The sequence below is a fragment of the Sander lucioperca genome, chromosome 6 (genome assembly GCF_008315115.2).
Source record: "Sander lucioperca isolate FBNREF2018 chromosome 6, SLUC_FBN_1.2, whole genome shotgun sequence".
NCBI lineage: Eukaryota > Metazoa > Chordata > Actinopteri > Perciformes > Percidae > Sander > Sander lucioperca.
This window is the reverse complement of record NC_050178.1, coordinates 28913848-28929934: the sequence shown is the minus strand read 5'-3', so window position 1 is coordinate 28929934 and position 16087 is coordinate 28913848. Positions and strand designations below refer to the sequence as shown.

Here is a 16087-nt window from a genome sequence, read left to right as displayed (position 1 = left end):
TCCACGTTTTTACAACATACATACATCCATACATCCCTAGAATGTATCATAAGATCATACCATGAATGTATTAACAGAACACATGGTGAATTACAACCATTAGCTATATCCATTATTACAGCTACATGACCTCGGGAGAACAGTCATGTGAGCATGCGCAGTCCAGGGCGACATGGGCGGGCGGGGGCAGTCCCGCAGGTCTGCTCACGTCCATTATGCGCATTCATCATGCCTAGTTTAAAAACTCTGGATTTGGCTACTAGTAAATGTCAAAAAGAATTTAAAACATGACATTTTAAACAAAGACCCTTTAAGTGTTCGGGCTGGTAAGTTGATGTACCCCAAAAACAATTATCCGCTGAAAAATAGAAGTTTCTTTCGCCATGCAAAGTCTATGGGAAGTCTTTCTGGGCCAGATGGGTGCAGTTCCACCGTTAAGTTTCTTGCATTGTTTGCTTTTTTTATGTAACCAGTCAAATTAGTTCTAAAAACACATGAGAAAAAAATACTACATATACTGTATATAAAAACCTATTTGTGACTTTCCTAAAAAGTCTGTGTAAAGTCTGCTTTCACAATGGAAGGAAAGGTCCTGAAACAGTCAGGACAGCAGAGCACCGTTACGACCTCCTCCCCCTCCTTTACGTGCGCACTCTTTAGTCGGGGCGGCACGTGTACACCCAGCGGTGTGGAGGGTCAGAGGTCAGCTGTAGGGTGGGTGTCGGGGTCAAAGGTGAAGAGGCCCAGCTGGTTGTGTTATTGTAACCCTGATGTAATAAAACACGCCCACCTCTTTTTCCTTTCCTCTTCTCCCATCCTTCTTTCCTTCCTTCCCTCCTATTTTATCCTCCCTTGCACTGTTTTCTGTAATCTCTTTCTATTCTCCCTCTGCTATCTTTCTTCTCTTCCTTCCCCTCAGCTTTTCCTTTTCTCTCTCACTCTTTCATCCCTTTCTGAGCGCCTATTACCCCTGCACAATATGAAGTACTAATTGTATGTTGTGAATAACTTGCATCTAATCTCCGTTTTTTTCCTATATTACTCCCTCCTTCTATCTTCATCTTTACTCTCATACCTTTGCTTTTACTCTATCTCTTCAACCCCTCTCCCTCCTTCAAATGCCCTACCTTTCCTCCTCATATGTTTCTACATGTCCGCTTTCTCCTGCAGCTCTATCTTTCGTGGCTCAGCAGTGTGTGTGTACTCCATGGCGTCTATCCGCGCTGCTTTTAACGGGCCGTTTGCCCATAAAGAGGGTCCAGACTATCGCTGGGTGGAGTACAAGGGCCGCATCCCCTACCCGAGACCAGGCACTGTAAGTATACACACACACAGACACACACACACGCGCGCTAAAGTATCTTCACAACCATAAATTACAAAAAAACTGACATTTTTTGATTCTGTTTTAATTAACGAATGACTATCGCTGGGTGGAGTGTAAGGGTTGCATCCCCTCCCCAAAACCAGGTACACACACACACACACACACACACACACACACATGTTAAAGTATCTTCACAACCATGAATTACAAAAAAAAAAACTAAACAATTTTAGATTCTTTGTTAATTAACCTGCAAATAGTGACAGGGACAATACATGCAGGCATTGTTACCGTTACATCGTATGTGATTTGCATTCCCTGGTTAGACTTTTAGAAATGACACACATGGTAAAACGCTATAAAATAGACATACAAACTAACCATTGGAGCAGACAAACAGGCAATCACAGATGCATAAAAACTAACAGTGAAGCTAACATGGACCAGCTGCCACATTCAGTACATGCATAAAGACGGACGATACGAGGCAGGATCCTAGATGGATGAAGCTGACGAAAAAGGCAAATGGTCACATAAATACATTAAAACCAACAGTAAAGCAAACACAGACAGGAAGATGTATGTAACTAAGGATAAGAAGTTAAGGCATTTACTAAAAAAACAACTAAGAATAAACAAAAGAGGAGCGTAAATTATACAGTGCTGTATCAAACATGTGACTTAATGAAGGCGAGTTATCACTAACTTCGTGGTATTATCATGTTTTGGGGTATTTATCCTCTCCACCCAGACTTTTTCTTTAAAAGGTACACTTTCTACCAAAGAAAAAGACCGTATGAAAGTAGTTAACGGTGAGGTCAATGGATTTTCCAGTGTTGATCGATAATCTTGTCAGACACTTTTGTCACACACACAAACACACACACACATAGTGTCATTTGTGATTTCATCCATGTATATAGCCCGCTTCTTTTCAGGCAATATAATTATTCACCTCTTTAGGGTCATGCTTGTTTGTTCTATGCAATGGATATGTCTGATAATAATACGAAGTAGTTATGCTTTCAGCCTTTTTAGTCAATTTATTTGATTACTACAGTTTGGCTTCCAGCTTTTCTAGCAATGCATTTCAGCTCTTAGCTTATTAAGGTAATGCATTTCAGCTTCCAACTGACTTTGAGAACACTTACTCTGACAGATACATTGAGTTTTGGAAATGTATATATCATTGGTTTTAGCATCGTAAATTAAATTATATTCACCTTATTTGCATTAGGATTGCAGCAGATATTTCAAAACTCTCAATCTCTGTGCAAGGGACACGGGGGGGGGGTGTTGCTTATTAAAGTTCACGGCCATTAACTCTTTAAATAGTAAATTTAGTAAAGACAGGACGGTATTTATGTTTGTGTGAAGAGCCTAGTATTTCCTGTGGGATCAGACTCCGAACACACAGAATGCACATAATTAAAACAAGCTGATGGAGCTGTGAGAGGGTGTACCCCCCACCGGTGATTTAACAACTCGCCAGCGAACTCCTCTGGGAAGCTTCAACCTGTCAGGAAGGCCGAGGTTTTAGGGTTTGAGTGGGTCAGGTGTTATTTCATTCTCCCTGCTGGGGAATTCACCGCTGCGTGGAGCGCTGCTGTACCACGAGGCTGACTGCAGACGAGGTCAGCCACGTGTGTGTGTGTGTGTGTGTGTGTGTGTGTGTGTGTGTGTGGTCACAACCTCTGATCACTGACTCACTGCACACAAAATAATGGCTTCCATGTTGTTGACTTGTCCAAAATATTCTCCAATTCAACTAATTTCACTTTGCTGTACGTTTCTTGCATCCAGTCAGGCTGTTCTCATGAACCATTTGTACATAATATAGCTACGAAAAGGAAAGCTGGGTAATTGGTATGTATTCCACATATTGATTACTGTCAGCAGCACATTGACTGCTGAAAAGGCCATAACAGTCACGGTGCTCTGTACCCAGCTCACTGTCACCTTTTCTCGGCTAGATTTAACTTTAAATACCGCTAAACATAACTGTCTTGTTACCGGTTTGTAGGATATTATAAGAATTGTTGTGCATAAGTTTTCATACAATATCATACTAACCGGTTCATGAGGATGCGTTGATCCAGTTCATCAATCTTCATCATATCTATTTCTCATGCTTTACATTTTTTCCTCTTTCCATCTTTCTCTTACTATCCTCTCCTCATGGTAAACTTCTGACTTTCTCTACAAATCAGCATGTAGTTTGACAGAGTCTGTAAGGCATTTCTTTTTCTTATCCTCCCTCACATTACCTTCCTTTCCTCCTGTGTGCCATCTGTTCATGTACTGCTTCACTGTTTTTTATTTCTCATTTTGAAATATTTCAGGATAACATGATTCTGTCACAGTCTGTGTCTGTTTTAAGTGTGTAAGTGGGAGTATAGTTAAAGGGTAACTTTTTCAACCTGGACCCTATTTTCCCATGTTTTCTGTGTTCAAGTGACTGAGTATTAAGCAAGGCGAAACAAGCTGCAATGTAATGTAAACAGGCACTTGTGCAACTTTAGTTTGCGTCCACTAAAAGTTCTGTTTTTGTCGCTGACAGGCTCAGATTATTATTATAAGTGTCTGACTACATTATGGAAAAGATCCCTACAGAGATAGACATTTTTGTTAAAGAGTAAGATCCTTTTTGTTTAACGTTAAACAGCCCCAAAATCACCATCGCCAAACTTACCGGACTCTATTTTAATAAAAGTACTTTTTAGCGTGTTGGTGATACACGTTTTAAAAATCTAATACATCTAGCATAGTTTTTATCTGAATGAAGATGATAGACAGCTTTTTCGCTGCATGGATGTGTGATTTTGCACCTTGCAACATTGGAGAGTTAACCATGCTAAATGTTTTAAAAGTCATGAAACTTCAACTCACATTTAAAAAACCCAAATCCTTCTATCACATCATCATTGGGTTTCCTTCTTTGCATAATGTGCAGTAGTTCCCAACCTTTATGGTTCGGCACCCTTTTAAAACAAATAAATGTCGCGATGCGGCTCCTGGTCACAAGTTATACTTAAGTGTGAACATAAAACACTCTACATGCACATAATATTCTGGTTTTTGCCCTTATTCCGAAAAAGACTATATTCCGACTAAGCTGTTTCCACGGCTAATGAAGGTGAATGTTCCACTAATAATCCTGTTTACATGCATCCGTGCAAAATATGATTTTTTTCAAAGTTTACCAGAGGTGGAGGACTTGTTGGAGCGTGCATACACGGCCTCCCTCTTTCATTCCTTCAACCAGCTTCTTGAAAAGGTTGGCGTAGCGATGTGTGCGCATATCCAAAAACCTGTTGATATCCAAGTCTTTGATAATGTTTAAAAGTAGCTGTGTTTCTCCTTCTTATGGGGTCTGTTGCCTTGCAAACTGTTGAATGGTTGGTTTGTTTACATCAACCAGCAACACACAGAGCTGACCATAAGCCGCAAACAGGCAAGAGGCCGTAAACTGCGGTAAAAACCCTGATTGAGACGCAGATTCTGAATGCGCTGTATACATGTACAAAGAATTCCTCTAAAACCCGAATAATACCAGAAGATCACACGTCTATCGGAAAATGCTATATTCGGAAAAAGGCCTTATTCTTAATGTCCAACCTGAATATGCTGTTTACATGACCTGTATCAAATTCAGAATATTGTCATATTCGGAATAATAGTGGAACATTGGTGTGCATGTAAACGTAGTGACTGATCCTGAGTAGACAGGGTATTGATCTGCTAGGTTCGGACACAAAAAGTAATATATCATCCGCATAAAGCATAAGTTTGTGCCTTAACAAAATAATGGTTAACCTCCTTTCTGAAATCATAAAAACAAAGAAGTAAGCTAACATAACTGTTCTGTTGCTGGGAGAAGACAACTGACGTAAACTTCTAGGTCAACTGCTGCAATTGTGCGTTTTGTGACAACAACTTACTTATCCCTCTTCTGTATCTATCTGCTAATGGTCTATTTTTCATTTATTTAATATTTTTTGTATATTTTCTATTTTTGTATTAGTTTTTAATTCTACTTATTTATGTATATGTAGTTTATGGATTGTTTTTAACAATCTACAGGTTATGTACTTATTAGCCACTGTTTAGAGCTTTTATTTATTTATTTATATATTGTCATGCCTTCTGGTGTTTCCTCACTTATGATGGCGTTTCCTCAGCTCAGTTCAAGTTTTTTATGTGTGTGTGTGTGTGTGTGTGGTGAGTATTTTGTAGCACTTTGTGCTACATTTACGTACATTTATGTATGAAAAGCGCTATATGAATAATGATTGATTGATTGATTGATACTTTAAGTGTAACTCTAAACCTTTACCACTGATTTCTTTAGACTCCCAACACGCTCATTGACCTTTTGGCTCAGAATATTTCTCTGACTTGTCCCCCAGTGTCCCAGCGAGACGTACGATGCCCTCCACAAGTCCACCAAGGACTTCCCAGACGAGGTGGTGAGCTTCATGCGGCAGCACCAGCTGATGTGGGAGCCCGTCCTGCCGGTGGGCGGCAGACCCATCCTGACCCGGGTAAACGCACCCTACATGTTAAAGAGGGTCATCGTGGACAGGGTGGACGCCGAGGACGGACCATACGATGTCTTACATCTAGGCACAGGTGAGGAGGAAGAGAGGGATTTAAGTGTGCTTGCTTAGGATGAAAATTGCACGTGTACACACAACAAGACCAGAAACGGCGATCCGGCAATTCGCCTCAGGGTTGTACGGCGGTGGGAGTGTCACTCAAATCACCCATTTGTGTGACGTCCAGTTGTCTTTTTAACCACAAGTCTACTTTATATTTCACAGTTGTCAGATCTTTTATATATCTCAATGTTTCCGAGCGCACTTGAAGGCAGCTTAATTTCCCAGAGAAAGAGAGAAATAAAAGAGATGGAGGAACTGAGGACTAGTTCCACAAACTCCCGGGCAGTTCAGTGCTCGTGTTTGGTGTTTTAAAACTTTCTCGTGGCAGAGATAGAGGCAGTGACGTTTCCTGTTTCCTGTACGGGACTCTCACACCGCCTCAAAAAACTCTGACAAGTCTGATCTTCGTTTTTTTTCCTGCTCCGCCCTGCAGCCACAGCATAGACACACTACCCCCCATTCAAGATGAATGGACGGACCTGCGTTTTCGCCAGTCCGTCTGAGGACCGACACAGGCTACGTGAATGCAGGTTAAAAGGTCAAATGAAAAGTTATGCTAACAGTTTTACAAAAGCATGCGCATCCAGACGATAAACACGAGGTGCTGGACAGTAGATCTTACCTTGAACGGCAGCTGGATTCTCGTGATAAAATAACGAGTTAAAGCATCTTTCCACAACTTAACATTTTAACACGAACCCATTAAGGTTCATGTGTTCATCGGTTGTGTGCAAACATCCAGCATTCATTCATTCATTATCTCTTTAGAGGTGAGAAGTTAAACACGGAGAGGTTTACTGCAACACTTCTGACAGGGTGTGTGTGTGTGTGTGTGTGTGTGTGTGTGTGTGTGTGAGTGAGCACTAGGATTAGGCAATGGTTAGTGTTAGAGTTAAAGTTAAGGTTCGCTGCCTTGAAGTCAGAGTTGGGGGATTAAAACACCATCAAGCGTAACTTTTGGGGGGGGTTGAGATCTCCACTTTTGAGCATAATTGAAATTTTGATCATCAAACACTTAATTTTCTGCATTCTGGTGACTTTTTCTCTATCAATTTATGGTGCAAATGTCTTTTCTTTATTTATGTAATGGAAATGATAATTTAGTTGTTTGGTTGTAAACCCCCCCGTAAATTACACACATTATTGTGTGTGTGTGTGTGTGTGTGTGTGTGTGTGTGTGTGTGTGTGTGTGTGTGTGTGTGTGATAAATGGCGGAGGTTATTTAGTGGCTGGTGACAGGCCGAGGGGCCAGAGGTGCTCCCGTGGCTCCATAAATCTCTTCTAAGTGGATTCCTCTCCAACATCTTTCATCCCCCCATCAACCGCTCCTTTACCTGCCTGATAAATGCTCCTTCTGCTCTTTCAAGTGCTGTGATTTTCACGCAGTGCGACCTGGGTGAATCCTTCGACTCGTCTTTGCGTCTGGCAGATAATTCTTTTGTTGCTCGATAATGTCCCTTTTTTTAATGTATCGTACTGCTGAGCCACGTGCTGACGTCAACGTGGTTTACTCTGAGAATAAAACACGCTTTGGAAACGTCTACAGGTTACTGCTAGGCCATGCACTGAGCTGAGTAGTAGTCACTTTAAGCACACGTTGATCCCCATTAATGTTGCTCTTTTAACTCCACATTCAGTCCTCTCAGAGAAGCTCCATGAGGTCTTTAGATACTGACTTTAGAAAGCATTGAGGAGGTTTTACAAGAAAGAGACAGATATTTGTCAAAAACATTATGCTCGTAGCCAGAAAAAAAGCTGTGACAAAAAACTTGGAAATTGAGCATGCAGCAAATGTTAATGCTTTCATGAACTGTCGACATGTTGGTGTGACTTACAGTATGTAGAGCAGTTGACTAGAAAACAGTCAAGTGGAATCTTTATGTTGCTACAGGTCAGCCCCATTAAATTTTCAAATAATACTATGGGACAAAAACAACAGTTTTTCTGTGTGGTTTTGTACTACGAGTGGATAGATTGTTACCACAATGTAGCTACATTATTTTGTAGTATTTCTAGGTACTAAGAACCATTTACAACCGTCCTGAGCGGCGCTGAGCTCTGAGAGGGGAGGGAGAGACTCGCCGGATGTCAGGCTTTATCCCCAGCAATGTCCAGCTGTTGAGCCAGATCGACATATTTGATCGACATATTTGTAAATGTTCTTTTCTGGGATTTTTTTGTCCAGATGACGGGAAGGTGGTGAAGGCCGTTTCAGTCGTCAAAGACAGCTGGGACACGGAGGAGATTATTCTGGAGGAGCTGACGGTCTTCCAGGTCAGATACAACAATCTATCTATCTATCTATCTATCTATCTATCTATCTATCTATCCATATATCCATATATCCATCCATGTATCAACCTCTATCCATCTATCCATCTGTCCATCTATCCATCTATCTATCTATCTATCCATCTGTCCATCTATCTGTCTATCTATCCGTCTATCTATCCATCCATCTATCCATCTATCCATTTATCTATCTATCTATCTATCTATCTATCTATCTATCTATCTATCTATCTATCTATCTATCTATCTATCCGTCTCTCCATCCATCCATCCACCCATCCACCCACCCACCCATCCATCCATCCATCCATCCATCCATCCATCCACATGCATGCATGCATGGGTGGACTGGGACAAACATTCGACCCTGGCCATTCTGTCCCTTACCAGCCCAATTTCAGAGGTTGACATTATTTGCTTCATAATTGCAAAAACCAGGCTTGCATGAGATTATGGCAGCAGCAGCATGAGGCGCACTTACAGGCTTTCATAATTACATAGTACACACACTGAAGCAATTAATAACACCTTCCAGCTACCATGGCACCATCTTAGAATAGAATGGAAATGGAAACATGTTATTACTTAAACACCCAACACGCCAAAGTACAAACACGTAGCGGAAGCTTTTATTTTAAAAAGTAGAAGCCCGACGGCACCAGACGGGAGGCTCCGGGCTGCAGCTGTACAGTCTTGCATATTTTTGTCAAACTAGTGTAAAACGCCAGTGTCGCCGCATTTGTTTTCTTTTTTTTCGAGCGGCCCAAATCGGCCCATTTGCCAGAACTGCCAGATTGCCAGTCCACCTATGCATCTATCCATCTATCTGCCTATCTCTTTTTTGACAACTTTCTTCATGCAACAGACACCAGGCATTAGACATGGCACTCAGGAATGTGGCGGTTTCTTACGAGTTGGGAGTGAGAATATGTTTGTACGTTTGCTGTTTTTAGCAACCTGTCAACACCTGCTTTACCTGAGTCATAGGGAACACTTTCAGTCAGGAAGGTACTTGCAGTTTGTTTCTTCTTTTCACATAATTCCCACAAAACCCTAAAGGTCCCATTGCACAGACAAACACACACAAACACGTAGCTGGACAGGACTTTTATGGCTAAAATCCCAGAGCTTGTTTTGGTGTCTCCCGCTGCCCATCTGCCAGCCCTGGGCGATGCGATGTGCTGCGTGAGGACTTGCATGTTTCCAGTGGAACATATTTGTCTGGAATAACTCCACTAAACAGAAAAACAGATAGTAGGGCACATATTTCCCAAGGTCCTCTATGTAAATAAGCTACTAGGGATGAGGAGGGAAGAAATAGAGGAATACGGTGGGACAAAAACAGAAGAGACAGAAATAGAGGGGAGCATTTGGACGAGATGTGAGAGGAAAAAGGAAAAACAAAACTACATGAGGAAATAAGAAAGAGAGCACAGGTGGAGGGAAGGAAGAAAGACAGAAAACACGTTAAAAACAGCCACAAACAAACAGGACACCAGACGCACGTTGTCTGTTTGCTTATGACTGAGATTAAAACAGGAACTAACCCATTTCCACCAGCTGCACGCACAAACAGGGACATGTGCAAAGCAGCTGACATCGGCTGTACTGTAGTCTCGCATTGTCATCTCTATCTCCACAGCGCTGCGGAGTAAGGTCTGGCTACACCACACATACATTCTGGCATAGGAGAAACGTTCTGGGTTGTTTGCATTGCTCTAAACCAATCACAATCGTCTTGGGCGGCGCTAAGCTCCGGACGCAGCGACGCCGGCTCTGCTAAATAGTCTCAGGAAGGAACTTGTTTTGGTGCACCCCGCAAAAGAAAACGCCACATACAATGTTAAATTAAGTTAACTGTTGACACAATACAGTAACGTTAGATATTTAAATTAGCTGATACATGGTTAAACCTCATTAGCTCTTACTAGTGTATCTCCGTGTGTACTTCGTCCACAGCAATCCCACCAATCGGTCCGTAAATGTCGTAATGAGTAACACACAGAGAGCAGAAGCAAAGGGGCCCATTTACCCCAGTTAAGTCCAAAGTCTCATCATCCATTTAAAGCAACTAAGCATGTAACTTTTCCCGCTTCGGTCCCCCTACAGGTTGGAGCGGAATTGTCCATTACATTACATTGTCCAGTTCATTCGAACTACAGATCCGAGGCGACCCAATCTGGCAAACTTGCACAATGTAATGTAATGGACAATTCCGCTTCCAACCTGTAGGGGAGCCGAACGGGAAAAGTTACATAGTGTTTCTTTAAAGCAACACCAAAGCACTTTTCCTCTTGGGTCCCCCTACAGGTTGGAAGCGGAATTGTGTCCATTATGTCTCATTCGAATTACAGATCCTCTACCTGATCTGGCAAACTTGCATAGTGCGATTATAGAATAGAATAGAATAGAAAAGAATAAATCTTTATTGTCCACCAGGGTGGAAATCTTTCTTTGGCTCACCAGACATACAAGACAGAAAAACATACAGACAACATCTCAGACATGACAGTTGAGTATAAAAAAATAATATGAAAAGAAAAATATCAGGATAAAACAGAATAAATATGCTTAAATTCATTAAAATAGCAGCTCAATTTGATGTTGTCACTTGGTTTGGTTGAGGATACTGATGGCATTTGGAATATAAAGGATTATAGCCGGTAGAGGGCCGCAAAGCGAATGCAGAAGAGTTGATGAACCACTGAAACGATTTTGGAAATATTATTTTAAGGTACAAAAGAATCTTTGGTGTTTCTTTAAACTTTTAATCATATTTCTACGCCTGGAAGGCACTAGGATTAGGCAATGGTTAGGGTTAGGGTTAGGGTTAGGTGCCTTGAAGTCGACGGTCGCAGCGCTGCCTTGAAGTCGACGTTGGGGGCTTAAAACACCATCGAGCGTTTTGAGCCTTGGCTGCGGTGTTTATTTCTTATCTTTCTATCCACTGAAGCTTTGAGCCAGAGGAAGCTGCTTTGTAGCCTGACTGGGTTTCAGAGAGGAGACGCTTGAATGGTTGGTCAGTTTGTTGGCTGTGACGGGACACAGGATAGCCAGATCACTGTGAAGATATCTGTTCTCCTGCTCTCTATCATACTGTGAGTGTCCTCCTTTAGCTAGACCCCCCCAGTTCAGAGCGGTCACGGGTCATTTACTCCCTTTGTGAATTGCTGAAACAAGTCAGTGAGCTAGAAAAATGGAGCTGTGGGGTAATTTAGTCCTCTGAGAAAGAGAGTCATTAGATTTTTCTAATCTCAGTAGCTGCCCTGACCTCTGTAACGTACTGTAGCTCTGAGGTATTCCTCAACCTCTGCATGGAGGGAATATCATGTTTGTTAAAGAGCAGGGCCAGTTGGTTTTGTGTTAATCTAACAAGTCGTCCGTCTTCCTTACATTTACTCAGGTTTGTCTGCACACAGGCAGCGTAGTTTGGTGTCTCAGGGTGTTTTCCTTGTTTATTTTGCCATCCATAGCAGTTTAAAAAACAACTTTCGCAGAGTGTTTGGTGTTCATGAAATGTGTATGTACAGTATTGGTTTTTACAGTTTAGTGAAACTATGATTTAATGATTTCTAAATGGTTTGAAACTTGACGTGAGGAAATGCAAAATGCAGTTAAATTCAGGCTGTTAAAGTGTCCGCAATTACTCTTAAAAACTACTAAAACATTCCCTTCTTGATTTTGCTTCTTCTTTTCTTCTTATTTGTCCTGGTCATCATAAACATTCATGAATATCATTATGTATTATCTATTTCCCCTTTTTGACCCGCAGAGTCCCACTCCCATCCTGAGCATGGAGCTGTCAACAAAGAGAGTAGGTCTATCTGTGTGTCTGTCTGTCCATCCGTCCGTCCATCCGTCCGTCCACCTGCCTGTCTGTCTGTCTGCCTGTCTGCATGTCTGTCTGTCTGTCTGTCTGTCTGCATATCTGTCTGTCTGTCTGCCCGTCTGTCTACCTGCCTGCCTGCCTGTCTGTTTGTCTATTTGTATGTCTTTCTGTCTGCCTGTCTCACTGTCTGTCTGTCTGTCTGTCTGCCTGCCTGCCTGTCTGTTTGTCTGCCCGTCTGTCTACCTGCCTGCCTGCCTGTCTGTTTGTCTATTTGTCTGTCTTTCTGTCTGCCTGTCTCACTCTCTGTCTGCCTATCTGTCTGTCTGCCTGCCTGCCTGCCCGTCTGCCTGTCTCTCTCTCTGCCTGCCTGTCTGTCTCTCTGTCTGTCTGTCTTCTGACTTGTATGTGTCTGTTAAGAGTAGGTACTTAAAACTTTACAAAGTTTAAAGAGAAACAACCTTTTTCAATTCAGTAACCCATATGAAGTAGATCTGATGGAAAACTTACCGAAGAAAATGTGACAATGCCTTAGTTATGATTTACTGTAATCAGATCCCTCTCCCTTTTTGTAACAGTAGTAGTAGTAATGGTGAACCTCCAGAAATGTAATGACTCTCTTCCACCGGTCCACAGAAGCAGCTGTACGTGTCCAGTGAGCTCGGCGTGGCCCAGCTGGGGCTCCAGAGGTGTGAGTTGTACGGGTCGGACTGCGCTGAGTGCTGCCTGGCCAGAGACCCCTACTGCTCCTGGGACGGTCAGACCTGCTCCAGATACTTCCCAACCAGCAAGAGGTAAAGACGAGGCACAGGGAGGGGGGAGACTCATGAGAGTTTCATCAGGATGAGTTACAGTTTTAATCTGCAGTGTAGCGTTCCTGAAAGCTTTGTCATCATGAGCAGTGGGCAGCAAATAGATGTGTTATTATATTTATATAAAAATGCTGTCAAGCTGGTACCAAGTTGTGATATTTTCTCACCCATACTCCCAATACTGATATGCAATGTTTGAAAAACAACAAATTCAGAGGCAAAGACAAGTTAGGCTTTCAGACATGCCTCTTATATGCTATATCTTTAAAGTGCTCATATTATGCTTTTTGGCTTTTTCCTTTTCCTTTATTGTGTTATATATCTTTTTGTTCAAATATAGGTTTACAAAGTAAAAAAGCCCAAAGTCCACCCCAAAGGGACTTACCATCTCCAACAGAAAACACTGTTCACAAACTGCTCCAAACAGCTCTATTGTAGTCCAGCCTTTACTTCAGAGACAAACGTGGTCACTTTGGAACACACGTTATAATGCTCACCTAGCTGCTAGCATGGCACGCCCTCATACTCTGCTTCTGACTGGCTAGTAGTCCTTACCTAGGTACTGTCAGGACACGCCCTCATACTCTGCTTCTGACTGGCTAGTAGTCCTTACCTAGCTACTGTCAGGACACGCCCTCATACTCTGCTTCTGACTGGCTAGTAGTCCTTACCTAGGTACTGTCATGGCACGCCCTCATACTCTGCTTCTGACTGGCTAGTAGTCCTTACCTAGGTACTGTCAGGGCACGCCCTCATACTCTGCTTCTGACTGGCTAGTAGTCCTTACCTAGGTACTGTCAGGGCACGCCCTCATACTCTGCTTCTGACTGGCTAGTAGTCCTTACCTAGCTACTGTCAGGACACGCTCTCATACTCTGCTTCTGACTGGCTAGTAGTCCTTACCTAGCTACTGTCAGGACACGTCCTCATACTCTGCTTCTGACTGGCTAGTAGTCCTCAAGTAGTCCTCCGCGGAACACGTAGATGGCCGGTGGCTGTCTACGTGTTCATATAACTTTATACATCCTCGAACTGGCTGGAATAATTGCACACATCCTCTCCAAGGAGTGAACCAGCAGTAAAATTGTCCGGAGGTTCATGCAGCAACTGGCAGAGAGCTGAGAGCGGAGTTTATGGAGGAAAAAAGGGCAGCGGTGCACGGTCCGAGCAGTGCTGTGTACCGCAGCAGACGCCAAAACAGAGGCAGTGCCAGGTTAGGTTATAGCTAAATGTTCAAATAAAATACTTTTAATTGTTATTTGGCTGTTATGAGTTAAGTTGAATGAATTTCCACACCATATTTTTCTGAATATTAATGTATGAAATAATTACGGTTTACTATGCCATGATATGAATTATTGAAACACGTATTACTTCTCAAATGTATAATTAAACTCGTTAAAATGTACATTTCGGTGTTATTACGTTTTTCTAAAGATATCCTAACACAATACAATATCGCAATTAGGTATGTATCATGAGAGATTATAGAGTTTGGAATCTGGCTGGATTTGATGTCTGAGTGTTTGAGAGAGAGAGAGAAGAGCAAGGGAAGGAGACAGAAATAAACGTGACACCTTCTGAAGGGCGAGAGAGAGCGGAATGAAGGGAGGGTTAACATGCTGTCACAGACAAACGTAGACCTATGGTGAGAGCGATAGTTGGTGAAGGAAAGGATGGAAATAAACGGGCAGAGAGACCTTCAGATGTTCCAGTCGCAGCGCAAAGAAAGCAGTGGGTGAAGAGAAGGGAAGCGGGGTCAAAAAACGACAGATAGGTCAAGTTAGAAGGAGACGGAGGCGTGACAACACTCTTTACCAAGGCTGAAACAACACGCTGTATTTACATAGCCTGCTCTTGCTCCGTGTGCCCTCATTCATAATCACAGTCGCTTCATATTTTCACCCCTGAGGAGCCGGCACAAACCCAGAAACAACAGCGAGGAGGAGGATTTAATGCTGTTTAAAACAACTTTATCTAAAGGCAAACGTCATTATGTGTCAGCTGGGGTTTAACTGATGAGTCCACTGTCTGCTCTCACAGACTCTAGCATGTATTGTTAACATTTTTAGCATGTTTTCGTACGTCATCGTGCAATACAGACAGGAAATAAGAGAATAATTATTAAAGAGATTAAAACAAAATGTTGCATGTACGCTAAAGCTAACCTGGGCTCATAGAATAAATGAACACAGCGCGCGTAATGTTATTGGGTAGGGTACCGAATCCCGGTGCTAATACGGCACCGGTGCCTTAACAACCGGTATCTACCAGACTGAATAGTAACGCGGATTTCGGTGCCTCATTTCGGTGCTACTGAAATGCCAGCGCTGCCCTCTGATGCTCCGAAACGGACGTTAGAGGCAACAGAAGCATCGCTGCACGTGACGCTAGTTAACATAATACACTTGGTAGCAGGTAATGTTAGCCTACCGTTAGCTAGCAGCTGGATTAAACACGGTTAAAATGCTGACAGCTAACGTTAAACGGTGTGACTGTATTTCACTGTAAAGGTTTCCAACACCGAGACGTAACATTCTGCAGCTGCCGTTGTCGGAAAAACAACACAGACAGTGCGTTCACGTCACTTAAACTCGCCTCGCCAGCCTCCTGGTGCATTCAAAGTTATTGTTAAATACCCTTTTTCCATCTAGTGGTTGTTTTTGTCGTTTACCAGCAATTCACTGGTGAAATAAGTTATTGTTAAAAGTTATTGTTATTACATTTTTAATAAATCATTTAATTTTGACCATATGTCTCCATCTCCATCTTCTCCATCTCCAGGAGATGGATGGAGATGGAGTTCTTAAATGTCACCGACTGTCGTTTTGTGCTCCTTTTTTAAATATATACATATTTTTTTTAAATCTCGGTTCAGGCACCGTTTAGGCACCGGCACCATTTTAAGTATCATTTTAGCACCAGTATGGGAAAAAACCCAAATGATACGCAACCATAAACGTTAATGGTATTGGCTCCTCTCATTGTGTGTTGCGTAACTTGCATTTAATGTGAGAGGGAGACCTAAACTGGCCTGGATGAGTGTATACGTTCCTACCTAAGAGAGATTGTGCTGTGTTAAACTGACTCACCCAGTCGCTGTTTCAAATCACGCTCCAGAGCCGGGCCAGCTAGCTTCAGTGACCACGCTATCGGGAGCGACCTCCGC

General features: G+C 42.4%; 1 protein-coding gene across 1 annotated transcript in view; it reads left to right on the top strand.

Annotated features, from left to right (window-relative positions):
• The window catches only part of si:dkey-49n23.1 (semaphorin-3D), a 71198-nt gene that overhangs the window by 49320 nt on the left and 5791 nt on the right, over positions 1 to 16087 (top strand). The window contains exons 10-14 of the mRNA XM_036002404.1: positions 1171 to 1315; positions 5737 to 5959; positions 8174 to 8262; positions 12053 to 12094; positions 12743 to 12900. Coding sequence (XP_035858297.1) covers positions 1171 to 1315; positions 5737 to 5959; positions 8174 to 8262; positions 12053 to 12094; positions 12743 to 12900 — 657 coding nt within the window. The remainder of the gene's footprint in view (positions 1 to 1170; positions 1316 to 5736; positions 5960 to 8173; positions 8263 to 12052; positions 12095 to 12742; positions 12901 to 16087) is intronic.